This window comes from Oncorhynchus tshawytscha, linkage group LG07 (assembly GCF_018296145.1).
Source record: "Oncorhynchus tshawytscha isolate Ot180627B linkage group LG07, Otsh_v2.0, whole genome shotgun sequence".
NCBI classification, from domain to species: domain Eukaryota; kingdom Metazoa; phylum Chordata; class Actinopteri; order Salmoniformes; family Salmonidae; genus Oncorhynchus; species Oncorhynchus tshawytscha.
Window position 1 is genome coordinate 46,352,333 of NC_056435.1, and position 14,459 is coordinate 46,366,791.

The 14,459-nt window shown below is 42.9% G+C and overlaps 1 protein-coding gene across 4 annotated transcripts in view; it reads right to left on the minus strand.

Annotated features, from left to right (window-relative positions):
• The window catches only part of LOC112254648 (E3 ubiquitin-protein ligase RAD18), an 84,366-nt gene that overhangs the window by 20,802 nt on the left and 49,105 nt on the right, over nucleotides 1–14,459 (minus strand). For 3 of the 4 annotated variants that reach the window (XR_002954175.2, XM_024427375.2, XM_024427373.2), the window contains one exon: nucleotides 4,110–4,145. The exons of the other annotated variant lie outside the window; for it this stretch is intronic. Coding sequence is in view for 2 of the 3 variants with exons in the window: in XM_024427375.2 (XP_024283143.1) it covers nucleotides 4,110–4,145 (36 nt within the window). In the remaining variant the exon portion in view is untranslated. The remainder of the gene's footprint in view (nucleotides 1–4,109; nucleotides 4,146–14,459) is intronic. 4 annotated transcript variants of the gene reach the window in all.

The window sequence follows — 14,459 nt, forward strand, 5'->3', positions numbered from 1 at the left end:
CTAACTGCGCCACAGTGTGGTTTGGCGGATGCTCCGTGTCCAAGCGAAAGGCCCTGCAACAGATGGTGAAAACTGCCCAGCACATCACTGGTGCCCAGCTCCCTGCCATCGTAGACCTACAGCACAAGCGGTGTCTGCGTATGGCACGCGACTTCATCTGCGACCCTTCACATCGGTGGCGGTGTCAGAGGAAGGGCCTAAAAATTGTCAAAGACCCCAGCCACCCCAGTCAAAGACTGTTCTCTCTACTATCGCATGGCAAGCGGTACCGGAGTGCCAAGTCTAGGACAAAAAGGCTTCTCAACAGTTTTTACCCCCAAGCCATAAGACTCCTGAACAGATAATCAAATGGCTACCCGGACTATTTGCATTGTGTTCCCCCCCCCCAACCCCTCTTTTACGCTGCTGCTACTCTCTGTTTATCATATATGCACAGTCACTTTAACTATACATTCATGTACATACTACCTCAATTGGGCCGACCAAACAGTGCTCCCGCACATTGGCTAACAGGGCTATCTGCATTGTGTCCCGCCCCCTCAAGCCGATACCACGACGGCTCTCAAAGAAGTTCACTGGACTTTATGCAAACAGGAAACCACATATCCTGAGGCCGCATTTATTGTAGCTGGGGATTTTAACAAAGCAAATTTGAGAAAAAGGCTGCCGAAGATCTATCAACACATTGACTTTAGTACTCACGCTGCTAAAACTCTCGACCACTGCTACTCCAACTTCCGGGATGCCCACAAGGCCCTCCTTTCGGCAAATCTGACCACGACTCCATTTCTCCATCACTAACTCAGAGAGGCTGCTGCCTACATAGAGACTGATATCACTGGCCACTTTAATAAATTGATCATTAGTAACTTTAAACAATGCCACTTTAAAAATGTTAACATATCATACATTACTCATCTTATATGTATATACTGTACCTTATACCATCTATTGCACCATGCTTGTTCCTCCCTTTAGATTTGTGTCTATTAGGTAGTTGTTGGGGTAATTGTTAGATTACTTGTTAGATATTACTGCACTGTCAGAACTAGAAGCACAAGCATTTCGCTACACCCGCATTAACATACCTTAAGGGAACATTTTGACATTCGCCATATGGTTAGTGAGAAAGTCCATATTGCAAATGTACGGTCCCTTACCAGACGTCCGAAAACGTTTGTAAAATTCTCGGACGGCGTTGGGCCTTGCGGCAGGGCCGGATCTACCAGGAAGTCATCAAACGAACTCTCTCGGACATTCGGTTTCCGTTTGATAAAATAATCAAATTTTGGTCATTTTTCCGCTGTCCCGATAAATCCCACAAGAGGGCGAATGGAATCATATTGCAAATGTACAAAACATCATGAATCACGACGTGGCCTTATCTCCAAAACGGAAAAGACTTCGAAGACGAAACTTGGTGAGCGTAGGTTTGGCATACTGGGCAGTTGGCCCCGAACAAGATGGCATCTAGGCCTCAACGGTTTTTGAGTTATGGCCATTTTTCTGGGATTAAAGGTCCAAAATGATAATAGAGCAATAATTTTTCCGCTTCACGTCAAAGTCAAGGAGCCTCCGGTGTCAATAAAAAAAGAACCAGCCATTTATCTATCGTCATTTAAGAGACATCGTACAATGTCAAATTGGTGATGTTCAAAAAATATATATATATTTTTTAAAACAGTTACAGATCCAGTTGCAGCATGTTCATACGAATCTTTTTAAAGTGTGCTTCGGAGCTCTGCGGGATTTCTGTGATTTTCTGTGATTTTGCACACCAGTATCTCTACTTGCACATCATCATCTGCATATCTATCACTCCCGTGTTAATTTGCTAAATTGTAATTACTTCGCTACTATGGACTATTTATTGCCTTACCTCCTTACACCATTTGCACACACTGTATATCGACTTTTTCTATTGTGTTATTGACTGTACGTTTGTTTATTCCATGTGTAACTCTGTGTTGTTGTTTTTGTCACAATGCTTGGCTTTATCTTGGCCAGGTCGCAGTTGTAAATGAGAACTTGTTCTCAACTGGCCTACCTGGTTAAATAAAGGTGAAATAAAATAAAATAAAAAAGTTTGCTGATGACACAACAGTGGCAGGCCTGATCACCGACAACAATGAGACAGCCTATAAGGAAGAGGTCAGAGACCTGGCAGTGTTGTGCCAGGACAACAACTGCTCCCTCAATGTGAGCAAGACAAAGGAGGTGATCGTAGACTACAGGAAAAGCGGTCCAAACAGGCCCCCATTGACTGGGCTGTAATGGAGTGGGTTGAGAGTTTCAAGTTCCTTGGTGTCCACATCACCAACAAACTATCATGGTCCAAACACACCAAGACAGTCGTGAAGAGGGCACGACAACACCTTTTCCCCCTCAGGAGACTGAAAAGATTTCCCTCAGATCCTCAAAAAGTTATACAGCTGCACCAGAGAGCATCTTGACCGGTTGCATCAACGCCTGGTATGGCAACTGCTCGGCATCTGACCATAAGGCGCTACAGAGGGTAGTGCGTGCGGCCCAGTACATCACTGGGGCCAAGCTTCCTGCCTTCCAGGATCAATATACTAGGTGGTGTCAGAGGAAAGACAAAATAATTGTCAGAGACGCCAGTTGCCCAAGTCAGACTGTTTTCTCTGCTTCTACCCCCAAGCCATAAGACTGCTGAACAATTAATCAAATGGCCACTGGACTATTTACATTGACCCCCCCCTCAATTTGTTTTGCACACTGCTGCTACTCACTGTTTATTATCTATGCATAGTCACTTCACCCCTATGTACAAATTACCTCGACTAACCTGTACCCCCGCACATTGACTTGGTACCGGTACCCCCTGTATATAGCCTCGTATAGTTATTTTATTGTGGTACTTTTAATTATTTTTTGCTTGAGTTTTTTTGGTAAATATTTTCTTAGCTTTTTCTTGAACTGCACTGTTGGTTAAGGGCTTGTAAGTAAGCATTTCATGGTAAGGTCTAGTTGTATTCGGCACACAAATAAAGTTTGATTTGATTTGAAAATAGTAAAAATAAAGAAAAACCCTTGAATGAGTAGGTGTGTACAAACTTTTGACTGGTACTGTGTATACATTTCTTTAGGAACTCAATCGGGGTGTCAACTTACTGTTGAGAGCCAGAATAGTAGAATACACAAGGTACAATTTACATATTTGGTGGCGCACCAGCAGTTTTTATCTTGTTATGTCAGTCAATCAATTAGTCCATGTCAGCTGACATTTTTTAGATTGGTAAATCTACAAGTCTAGCCAGCTATCTAAACTTGTAGTAACCATGGTTGAATTCCCGACCATTGGACCCCCATTGATTTTGTTAGTCACTCTCACTCAGAGATCATCTTAAAAACAGCAAATAAAATCTCTGTCCTATGGCAAAATGTGTACAATTGCAGGAAATTAGCTGCAAAACAGTTTCGTTGTTGTTGTTCTCCTAAATTTTCTCTGCGTCCAATGGCAAAATGTGTAGAATTGCAGCAAACTTGCCTTAAAATGCACAATTTTCTCTATGCCCCATGGCAAAATGTGTAGAATTGCAGGAAATTAACTCGCACATTTTTCCTCTGTGCTGTCAAGTGTGGGACCCCAAAAATGTTTTGCCCTAAATTCCACTTTGGTTCCCCAAAAGGCTAGGGCGACCTCTGACTGCTATGTGTACATAGCCCACCAACTACCTCATCCCCATATTGTTATTTTGTTTTTTGCTACTTTGCACCCCAGTATCTCTACTTGCACAATCATCTTTCACTTCACTGTTTAATTGTAAATAAGAACTTGTTCTCAAGTGTAGCAGTTTGGTAGTGGAAAAAACATTAATCTGTGTTAAGTCAAGCGAGACAGCTGTCTTGGCAGATGACTCAATAATTTCACAAGGAGGCCTACAATTACCTGCTATTGTTAATTTCCCTGCATCAGCTAACTCCAAATGACAAAAAACCCAGCAGTGAACTGAGCAGAAGAATGCATTTCTCCAACAGTGGCAACATGGCAGGAGCTGACATGGGTGATAATTATGATGAACATCAGGAGTGTGTTGGTGTCAAGGTTTTGTTTTTAACTTTGTCTGAAGATCAGAGTCACTTACTCATAGCATCTGCCAGCGAAGATGTCGGAGACGGAGCTGAAAAAACAGAGAGGAAAACATACCATTTATAAACTTCTCAGAGCATCAGTCAATCATCCCAGCAAGGCATCACCTCATTGGAACAGCAGTGCAGCAGCATCCGAAAGCAATGCAGTACAAAAGTAACACAACGACAGAGAGAAAGAGACAAGAGAAAGCGAGAGAGTCATTGGCACCAATACCAACAGGCTATGAATAGGACTAAAACACTCTTGAATCTGTCACTGATGTCCATGGGCTTTCACTTCTCTTAGCTCAGCATTTATCACACATACAGCCTGCCACAGGGAAGACCTCTGTAAAACGTTGCTAAACAAGTCATGCCGCTGAAGGACATGGTGACTTGGAGCTCTGGGTCTGGGAAAGAAAGGGCCTAAACTGTAGGATTTATACCAGTCAGGGTTCTTGGCTGACTGAACCTGGGGGATGATATGGGATTCAGAGATCAGCATGGGGCACACAAACAAGATAAAACGTCAACCCAGCTTTCAGGAAATGTTGGATCGTAAGCAAACAAGAAGAAAGTTTAGATACAAAATATATTTTTCTGATCATTGCTTGACAACCATTTTCAGGTCTTGACATAGATTTAAGTTAAAACTAACTTGGCCACTCAGGAACATTCACTGTCTTCTTGGTAAGCAACCCCAGTGTATATTTGGCATTGTGTTTTAGGTTATTGTCCTGCTGAAAAATTTATTTATCTCCCAGTGTCTGGTGGAAAGCAGACTGAAACAGTTTTTCCTCTAGGATTTTGCCTGTGCTTAGCTCCATTCCATTTATTTTTTATCCTGAAAAACTCGCAAGTCCTTAACCATTATAAGCATACCTTTAACATGATGCAGCCACCACCATGCTTGACAATATGGTGAGTGGTACTCAGTAATGTGCTGTATTGGGTTTTCACCAAACATAACACTTTGTATTCAGAACAAAAAGTGAATTGCTTTGCCACATTATTTGCAGTATTACTTTAGTGCCTTGTTGCAAACAGGATGCATGTTATTCTGTATAGGCTTCCTTCTTTTCACTCTGTCAATTCGGTTACTATTGGGGAGTAACTACAATGTTGTTGATCCATCCACTAAACTCTAACTGTTTTAAGGTCACCATTGGCCTCAGAGAAATCCTTGAGCAGTTTCCTTCCTCTTTGGCAACTGAGTTAGGACGCACCTCCTACATCTTTGTAGTGACTGGGTGTATTGATATACCATCCAAAGTGTAATTAATTATGCTCAAACGGATATTTAATGTCTACTTTTTTTTACCCATCTACCAGCTGGTGCCCTACTTTCCAAGGTATTGGAAAACCTCCCTGGTCTTTGTGGTTGAATCTGTGGTTGAAATTCAGTGCTTGACTGAGGTACCTTGCAGATAGTTGTATGTAAGAGGTACAGAGATGAGGTAATCACTCAAAAATCAGGTTAAACACTATTATTGCACACAGAGTGAGTCCATGCAACTTATTATGTGACTTGTTAAACACATTTGTACTCCTGAACTTATTTAGGCTTTCCATAACAAAGGGGTTGAATACTTATTGACTGAAGACATTTAAGCTTTTCATTTTAAGGAGTCGCTAGAGCATGATGGGACAAGGACATCTCTGGAGAGACCTGAAAATAACAGTGCAGTGACACTGTGCAGTGACGCTGTGCAGTGACGCTCCCCATCCAACCTAAAAGAAAATGTGCAGTATCGTCACACAACACAATGCCACAGATGTCTCAAGTTGAGGGAACGTGCACTTGGCATGCTAACCGCATGGAATGTCCACCAGAACTGTTGCCAGATATTTGAATGTTCATTTTCCTACCATAAGCCACATCCAATGTCATTTTAGAGAATTTGGCAGTATGTTCAATCGGCCTCATAACCGCAGACCACATGTAATCATACCAGCTCAGGTCCTCCACTTCCAGCTACTTCATCTGTGGGATCGTCTGAGACCAGCCACCCGTATAGCTGATGAAACTGTGGGTTTGCATAATCGAAGAACTGACAAAAATGGTCAGAAACGGTCTCAGAGATGATCATCTGTGTGCTCGTCATCCTCACCAGGGTCTTGACCTGACTGCAGCACAACTTTGTAACCGACTCCAGTGGGCAAATGCTCTCCTTCGATGGTCCTGGCACGCTGGAGAAGTGTGCTCTTCACAGATGAATACCAGTTCCAACTGTACTGGGGAAATGGCAGACAGCGTACATGGCGTTGCGTGGGTGAGCGGTTTGCTGATGTCAATGTTGTGAACAGAGTTCCCCATGGTGACGATGGGGTTATGGTATGGGCAGGCATAACCTACGAACAATGAACACACTTGCATTTCATCGATGGCAATTTGAACGTGACGTGATCCTGAGGCCCATTGTCGTGCCATTCATCTGCCATCATCAACTAATGCGTCAGCATGATAATGCACGGCCCTATGTCGCAAAGATCTGTACACTATTGCTGGACGCTGAAAATGTCCCAGTACTTCCACGGCCTGCATCCTCACCAGACATCTCACCTATTGAGCATGTTTGGGATGCTCTGGGTTGACATGTATGACAGCGTGTTCCAGTTTTCACCAATATCCAGCTACTTTGCACAACCATTGAAGAGAAGTGGGACAACATTCCACTGTACACAATCAACAGCCTGATCAACTCTATGCAAAGGAAATGTGTCAAGCTGCCTGAGGCAAATGGTGGTCACACCTGATACTGACTGGTTCTCTGATCCATGCCCCTACCTTTTTTTAAGGTATATGTGACCAACATGTGCATATCTGTATTCCCAGTCATGTGAAATCCATAGATTAGGGTCGAATACATTTATTTAAGTTTACTTGGCATTATCTGAACACCCCTGTAGGATCAAGCAGCAATTCATCAGGCCTATGCAGAGTGCCTTAGAGCAGACTATTTGACTGGCTGCTGGTGTTGGTTTGTGTAGCTCATGACTATTTCCGATGGCAATTATCGCCAATTGAGCATCAGTCCCTCTCTGGAGAAGGCCAGTGGCCTTTTAGCTTTATTGGATGGTCTTACATCTGCTGATCAGACGTTACAGGGTGCAGTGCTGACTAGCCGCAGCGGCCCCCAGCTCAGACAGGGAATGTTTCTTTTCTCTGCTTAAAAGACCAGCTACAGTCAACGGTAGTAAATAGCAAGAGGCTTGGGCAATATGGAGCCTAAACAGTTATATAAGGCAGCTGTTAGTCAAAGTGAAACACCACAGCTGCATAGAACAATTAAAGCAGCAGTATTAAAAGGGAGAATAATCACTGTAGAAATTTTCTGCCACAATCCAATAAGATGTCCATTTTGTTGGTCTGCTTTACTCATTACTCTCCACAGACAACTCAACGTTTGCCACTTATGGCAAAGGGGAAGGTGTGTGGGCGCACATGCGTGTCTCTTGCAATTGTGTGTGGAAAAATCTAATTAAACGATACTAACTAAGTAAAGCTAGTTGTCAAGGCTAGGACAATACAAGAAAGTAATGCAAATGCAATCTGTTCCAGGGTGTACCTAAGTGGATGTGAGGTGACTCCTATATACCGTACACTCTCCAGCTCAGACAGACAGAGACCAATGATAGATGAGATGGCTAAACTGGAAGGAACAGGTCTTAGCCTACTGTTTAGGCTTATTCAGTGTTGGGAAATCTCACTAGAACCCAGAGTTTTCCATTAGCACCGGCTAACGACTAATCAGCCGGTTACAGACTAATTTTCAGACGGATACCTTTTCCACTTCATAATAACTAGGTTACTTTTCATTTAAAAGCCCTCTCACACTAGAATGAACTATATGCATATTCTAGCAATTTATAGGATAGGTGCCTGTCAGTCACAAAGCGAGCGATAACAGGGAAACAGTCTGCTGTCTGGCTCGCCTCCTGGTACAATGTGTGCGCGCCGTGGTTGTTTGCAGTCAAATTTCTTTAAAGAGAGATGCTCGTGAATTTGCACGTCCCATGTAATGTAAGTGGTAACGATGAGTTGAAATACATTACTTAATGATTGTTTTCTGGCACATTCACTTATTTTATTTTGCGTGTTTCACATAGCCAGCCACAGAGTTGTGGCGCATAGTAGGCTATTTACTATGCTTTGATTGACAACTGAACAGCAAGTGTTGACTAGTTTATAAAAGGGGTCCAACGGTTTGAATACAGTCGATCTCCAATATCCCTTTTCCATTCATAAATCATGCAACGTGGTTGTCCAGTGTATCGCATCAGGACAAATAAGGATTTGATAAGTTTCCTTTCCTAGGATGTCGGGGCTTGCCACTAAAGTGAGTGACTTATTTGTCAGTGTAGCCGACCGAATCGCATCGGTGAGAGAGTCGTTCATTTGGCTCCCTCATTTGCTATGGCTACTTGTAGGCCTAGGCTTTTTGTCAATTATCTGCAGATAAATTATGAAAACATTTGATGAAGATGGTGAATCATCACTGCAGGAACAAAAGGCAATGGAAAGCCTCATTCTGGTCCAAATATGATAATCAGAGCCCTCACAGAATCCAGGCATTAAAATGGAATTCAACAACATAAGAAAAGGTAACAATGTATTAATTTGCCCAAGTTAATCATAAGACATGAACATAATGCATCAGTGATTTGTATTTCCTGCAACTTCTGAAGAGGCAACGAGAATGCCCCTATCAGTGTGTGCGTCACTTTGTGTAGCCATTAGCGATGATGCTAATGAAAACAGTCTTCGGGGAGACGGGAAGGCTTCCCCAAAAACCTTCTCAATTAACAAGAAAGTAGCCTACGCTTACTTGGCAGAATATCATGATTCTTTCTGTAATACCAGTGGGTATTTGTTTAGCAAACTCTGATATTACATGTGTGCTACAAAAACACCGCTAAACAATAGCCTCTTGCTAGGTGCACACTTGAAATGAAGAGAAACTACACCCAAATCTCTACATTTCTCAGATTTTCCCAGACCTCAAAAGTGGTCTCCTGATGTGGTTTAAAGCTGCAAAATGTTACTTTTTGGGCGAACCGACCAAATCCATATAGAAATATGAGTTTTTGATTTGTCATTATCAAGCCTCACTGAGGCTAGGAAACATTGTCACCACCGATAAATCCGCTATAATTGAGAATTTCAATAAGCATTTCTCTACGGCTGGCCATGCTTTCCATATCATTACCCCTACCCCGGTCAACTGCCCGGCACCCTCCACAGCAACCCGCCAAAGCCCCCACCATTTCTCCTTTACCAAAATCCAGATAGCAGATGTTCTGAAAGAGCTGCAAAATCAGGACCCCTACAAATTAGCCGGGCTAGACAATCTGGACCCTCTCTTTCTAAAATAACCTGCCGAAATTGTTGCAACCCCTATTACTAGCCTGTTCAACCTCTCTTTCGTATCATCTGAGATTCCCAAAGATTGGAAAGCTGCCGCCGTCATCCCCCTCTTCAAAAGGGGTTGACACTCTAGACCCAAACTGCTACAGACCAATATCTATCCTACCCTGTCTTTCTAAGGTCTTCGAAAGCCAAGTTAACAAACAGATTACTGACCATTTCGAATCCCACCATACCTTCTCCGCTATGCAATCTGGTTTCAGAGCTGGTCATGGGTGCACCTCAGCCACGCTCAAGGTTTTAAATGACATCATAACCGCCATCGATAAGAGACATTACTGTGCAGCCGTATTCATCGACCTGGCCAAGGCGTTCGACTCTGTCAATCACAACATTCTTATTGGCAGACTCGACAGCCTTGGTTTCTCAAATGATTGCCTCGCCTGGTTAATCAACTACTTCTCTGATAGAGTTCATCGTGTCAAATCGGAGGGCCTGTTGTCTGGACCTCTGACAGTCTCTATGGGTGTGCCACAGGGTTCAATTCTCGGGCCGACTCTCTTTTCTGTATACATCAATGATGTTGCTCTTGCTGCTGGTGATACTCTGATCCACCTCTACGCAGACGACACCATTCTGTATACTTCTGGCCCCTCCTTGGACACTGTGTTAACTAACCTCCAGACGAGCTTCAATGCCATACAACTCTCCTTCCGTGGCCTCCATCTACTCTTAAACGCAAGTAAAACTAAATGCATGCTTTTCAATCGATCGCTGCCCGCACCTGCTCGCCCGTCCAGCATCACTACTCTGGACGGCTCTGACTTAGAATACGTGGACAATTACAAATACCTGGGTGTCTGGTTAGACTGTAAACTCTCCTTCCAGACTCACATTAAGCATCTCCAATCCAAAATTAAATGTAGAATCGGCTTCCTATATCGCAACAAAGCATTCTTCACTCATGCTGCCAAACATACCCCCGTAAAACTGACCATCCTACCGATACTCGACTTCGGTGATGTCATCTATAAAATAGCCTCCAACACTCTACTCAACAAACTGGATGCAGTCTATCACAGTGCCATCTGTTTTGTCACCAAAGCCCCATACACTACCCACCATTGTGACCTGTAAGCGCTCGTTGGTTGGCCCTCGCTTCATACTCGTCGCCAAACCCACTGGCTACAGGTTGTCTACAAGTCTCTGCTAGGTAAAGCCCCGCCTTATCTCAGCTCACTGGTCACCATAGCAGCACCCACTCGTAGCACGCACTCCAGCAGGTATATCTCACTGGTCACCCCCAAAGGCAATTCCTCCTTTGGTCGTCTTTCCTTCCAGTTCTCTGCTGCCCATGACTGGAACGAATTGCAAAAATCTCTGAAGCTGGAGACTCACATCTCCATCACTAGCTTTAAGCACCAGCTGTCAGAGCATTTTACAGATCACTGCACCTGTACTTAGCCTATCTGTAAACAGCCCATCTATCTACCTACCTCATCCCCATACTAGTATTTATTTATTTTGCACCCAAGTATGTCTACCTGCACATTCATCTTCTGCCGATCTACCATTCCAGTGTTTAATTGCTATATTGTAATTACTTCACAACCATGACCTATTTATTTCCTTAACTTACCTCATTTGCACTCACTGTATATAGACTTTTTGTTTTCTTTTGTTCTACTGTATTATTGACTGTATGTTTTGTTTATTCCATGTGTAACTCTGTGTTGTTGTATGTGTTGAATTGCTTTGCTTTATCTTGGCCAGGTCGTAGTTGCAAATGAGAACTTGTTCTCAACTAGCCTACCTGGTTAAATAAAAGGTGAAATAAAATAAATAAATAAAATTGAAAGCAAGTCTAACAAGTGGTAGATCTGTTCTATGTGGGCTATTTCTATGCTTCCAGGTCTTAAGTTTTGATTTTGCGTCTTTTACTTTCGGTTTTGTACACAAGCTTCAAACAGCTGAACATAAAATATTTTTGGTTGTGGAAAATATATTTCACAGCGGTTTAGATGGTACAATCATTCCTTACACTATACTTGCATGTTTTTCTCACATAAACTTAAATTAGGCAAACTATTCATATTTTTGCAACCAGGAAATGGCAAAGCGATTTCTGCATAGTGCACCCGTTGTAGACTTAGAACATCCAATTTTGTTGTAAAAGTGTGATTTTGAGAACGAAAATGGAAACTTGCCCATTTCTCACCACTCAGAACTTCAACCAGATTGAAAACACCCCTGTGACCCACATGGAAACAAATGTATGGGGAACGTGCCGGGGGGAAAGTGACATTCAGCAGCAAACATATAAAAATGACAAATAATTTTAAAAACTTTTGGAATAAAATAACCTCCAGGGCTATGACAGTCTGTGTGTGGAAGGGGTGAGTAATAGAGGATGTGATATGATTTTGTTCATGGTACGCATCCAAAAGAGTTTGAGATCTTCCAAGGACACGCCAACTGCCGACAGACAACCATATCCCATGGTCATCATATCAAGCAGATAGTTTGGGTCTGAATGAAATACAAAAGCCGGGATAATGTGAGGTCCACTGAGTACTTTATCCAAAAACAGCAACTGAAAGGATGAGTCAAACTTGGACTTGGAACAGAGGAACGGAGAGTGTGTGGCACGAGGCATAATCAAATATGATCCCTTATCAAGCTTAAATCCACTGAGATCAGTGTCTAGGAGCCACGGAGGGCCTGGGAGGCAGGTAAGGACAACCCAGCACAAGGAGCACATGTCTGGGGATTTAAGCAGGTCTTTTTGAAGCTGGTTCCAGTGTCATTGGAAAGATATTAATAATGAAAAGAACAGCATAAATGCTTTGAGACTAGGGGAAAATGAACAAAAAAATAATGAACTAACAGAGAGGAACCTCTAGTGAACTACTGAGTGCTAATAAAGCACACTTTTTCAGGGGATTAACTCTGGCTTTGTAAAAACTACAAAGTCCCTCCGAGTCCATTAAATTAATGAGTGGTTATACTGGGATCACATTTTGATTGCCTAATTCAAAGAAACCTAGCTAATTTGACATATACTGTATATTACGTGCATTTATTTTTTGCCTGCAGAACAGCCGGAATTCTTCGGGCATGGTAATATTGCTCAATTGGTATCAAGGGACCTACTGTGTGCCAGTAAAACATTCCCCACACCATTACACCACCGCCACCAACCTGTACTGTTGACGATAGGCAGGATGGGGCCATTGACTCATGCTGCTTATGCCATCAGCATGACACAACAGGAACCGGGATTCGTTGGACCAGGTGATGTTTTTCCACTCCTCAATTGTCTAGTGTTGGTGATCGTGTGCCCACTGGAGCTGCTTTGACTTGTTTTTAGCTGATAGGAGTGACACGTGTGGTCATCTGCTGCAATAGTCCATCCGTGACAAGGACCGACGATTTGTACATTACGAGATGCCGTTCTGCATCTGTTTATAGCCCGCCTGGTAGCTTGCACGAGCTGTTTTGTTGTTGCTTTGATGTTTTTTGTTTGTCGCACCATTCTCGGTAAACACTAGAATGGCGTGCGTGAAAAGCTCAGGATGTCGGCTGTTTCTGAAACCGGCGAGTCTGGTACGAACGATCATGCCACGCTCAAAGTCGCTTAGGTCACTCGTTTTGCCCATTCTAATGTTCAATCAAACAGTAATTGAATGCATCGATGGCCATCTGCCTGCTTTATATAGCGAGCCACGGCCATCTGCCTCACTGTCTGTAGGAGTGAACCATTTTCGTGAACTGGGTGGAGTACCTAATAAAATGGTTTTGTCTCCATGTTTGATGAATGTGTTAGACCCTCATTAGAACCTCTTACCTAAGGCCAAAATGTCAACATCTACACATCCTCTTCTATTTTAACTTCCAGTCTCCAAACGTTGTGGCAGGGACACTCTAAACTTCCCTGTCAAGCAATGTGTAGCATGACCACAACCCTGATGGGAGACCTGACAGGATCCTACAGTAGCTGGTACCATGTTCTGTGGACCAGGTATCAGACAGAGAGTGAGAGTGGTAGTGGTGAAGAACATCAGGGTGTGTTTATCTGCTGTGACTGCAGGACATACACCTCCAAGCATGATGGCGTTCTGCCCTCCTGTGGGTTCCCTGCGGCTTGTGTCCTGATGTGACTGCTCAGACCCTGCCTGGATGCACTGCAGATATACTGAGGGCTGCTGCAACACAATGACAGAGGGCTTAATACTGACTGTGAACCTAGTACTTTGCAGAAGCTTATCTAAGTTCAAATGATTCCAGCTCTAAGATGGCCTTATTACGATACAAATTCATCTGGCTATAATTGTTGAAGCCTATGCCTACTCACTGTTTTGGGGTTATTTTTGCATGCTCTTTGATATATTACTCCCCTCTTTGCTCATGGAAGTAAATCAATGCATGTCAGGGGAGCGCAACTTAAAAGTAAAAATTAATAAAGCAAATGTAAGCCGAAGAATCTACAGTTGTGCCTAGAGGGAATGAGATTCACCAGAAAGAAAAACCAGAGAGAACCACAAAAAAGCAAACAATCAATCTATCCCTAACAGCTGCTGTGAGCAGCCCTGATTTATCCCATAATGAGCAAAAAGCTGGAAGTAATGAGTCTCTCCTAAACATTAAATCAAAACCAAACAAGGCCCTGCTTTTAGAACACTTAGTATTCACCTCCCTAAGCTGGCCTTTCTATGATTAGAAGACTGCATTAAATGTTCTCTTCAGAGACACTCAAAAGACCCAACACCTGCAGAGAGCTCAGCAATACTTCTAAGGAAACTTCAACAAAACCCACCACGTTGAATAAATTAAAGAGATAACCCACTTCAGAAATGAAACTCCAATATATTTGGTGATCGTCTATGTTCTATGAGTAGGTCAAATAACTATTTCAACCATGATTTAACTACTAAGTGTTTTGTCTGTGAAATAAGGAAATCGTGTTGTAATGCATCATCACAATAACGTTCTTGTC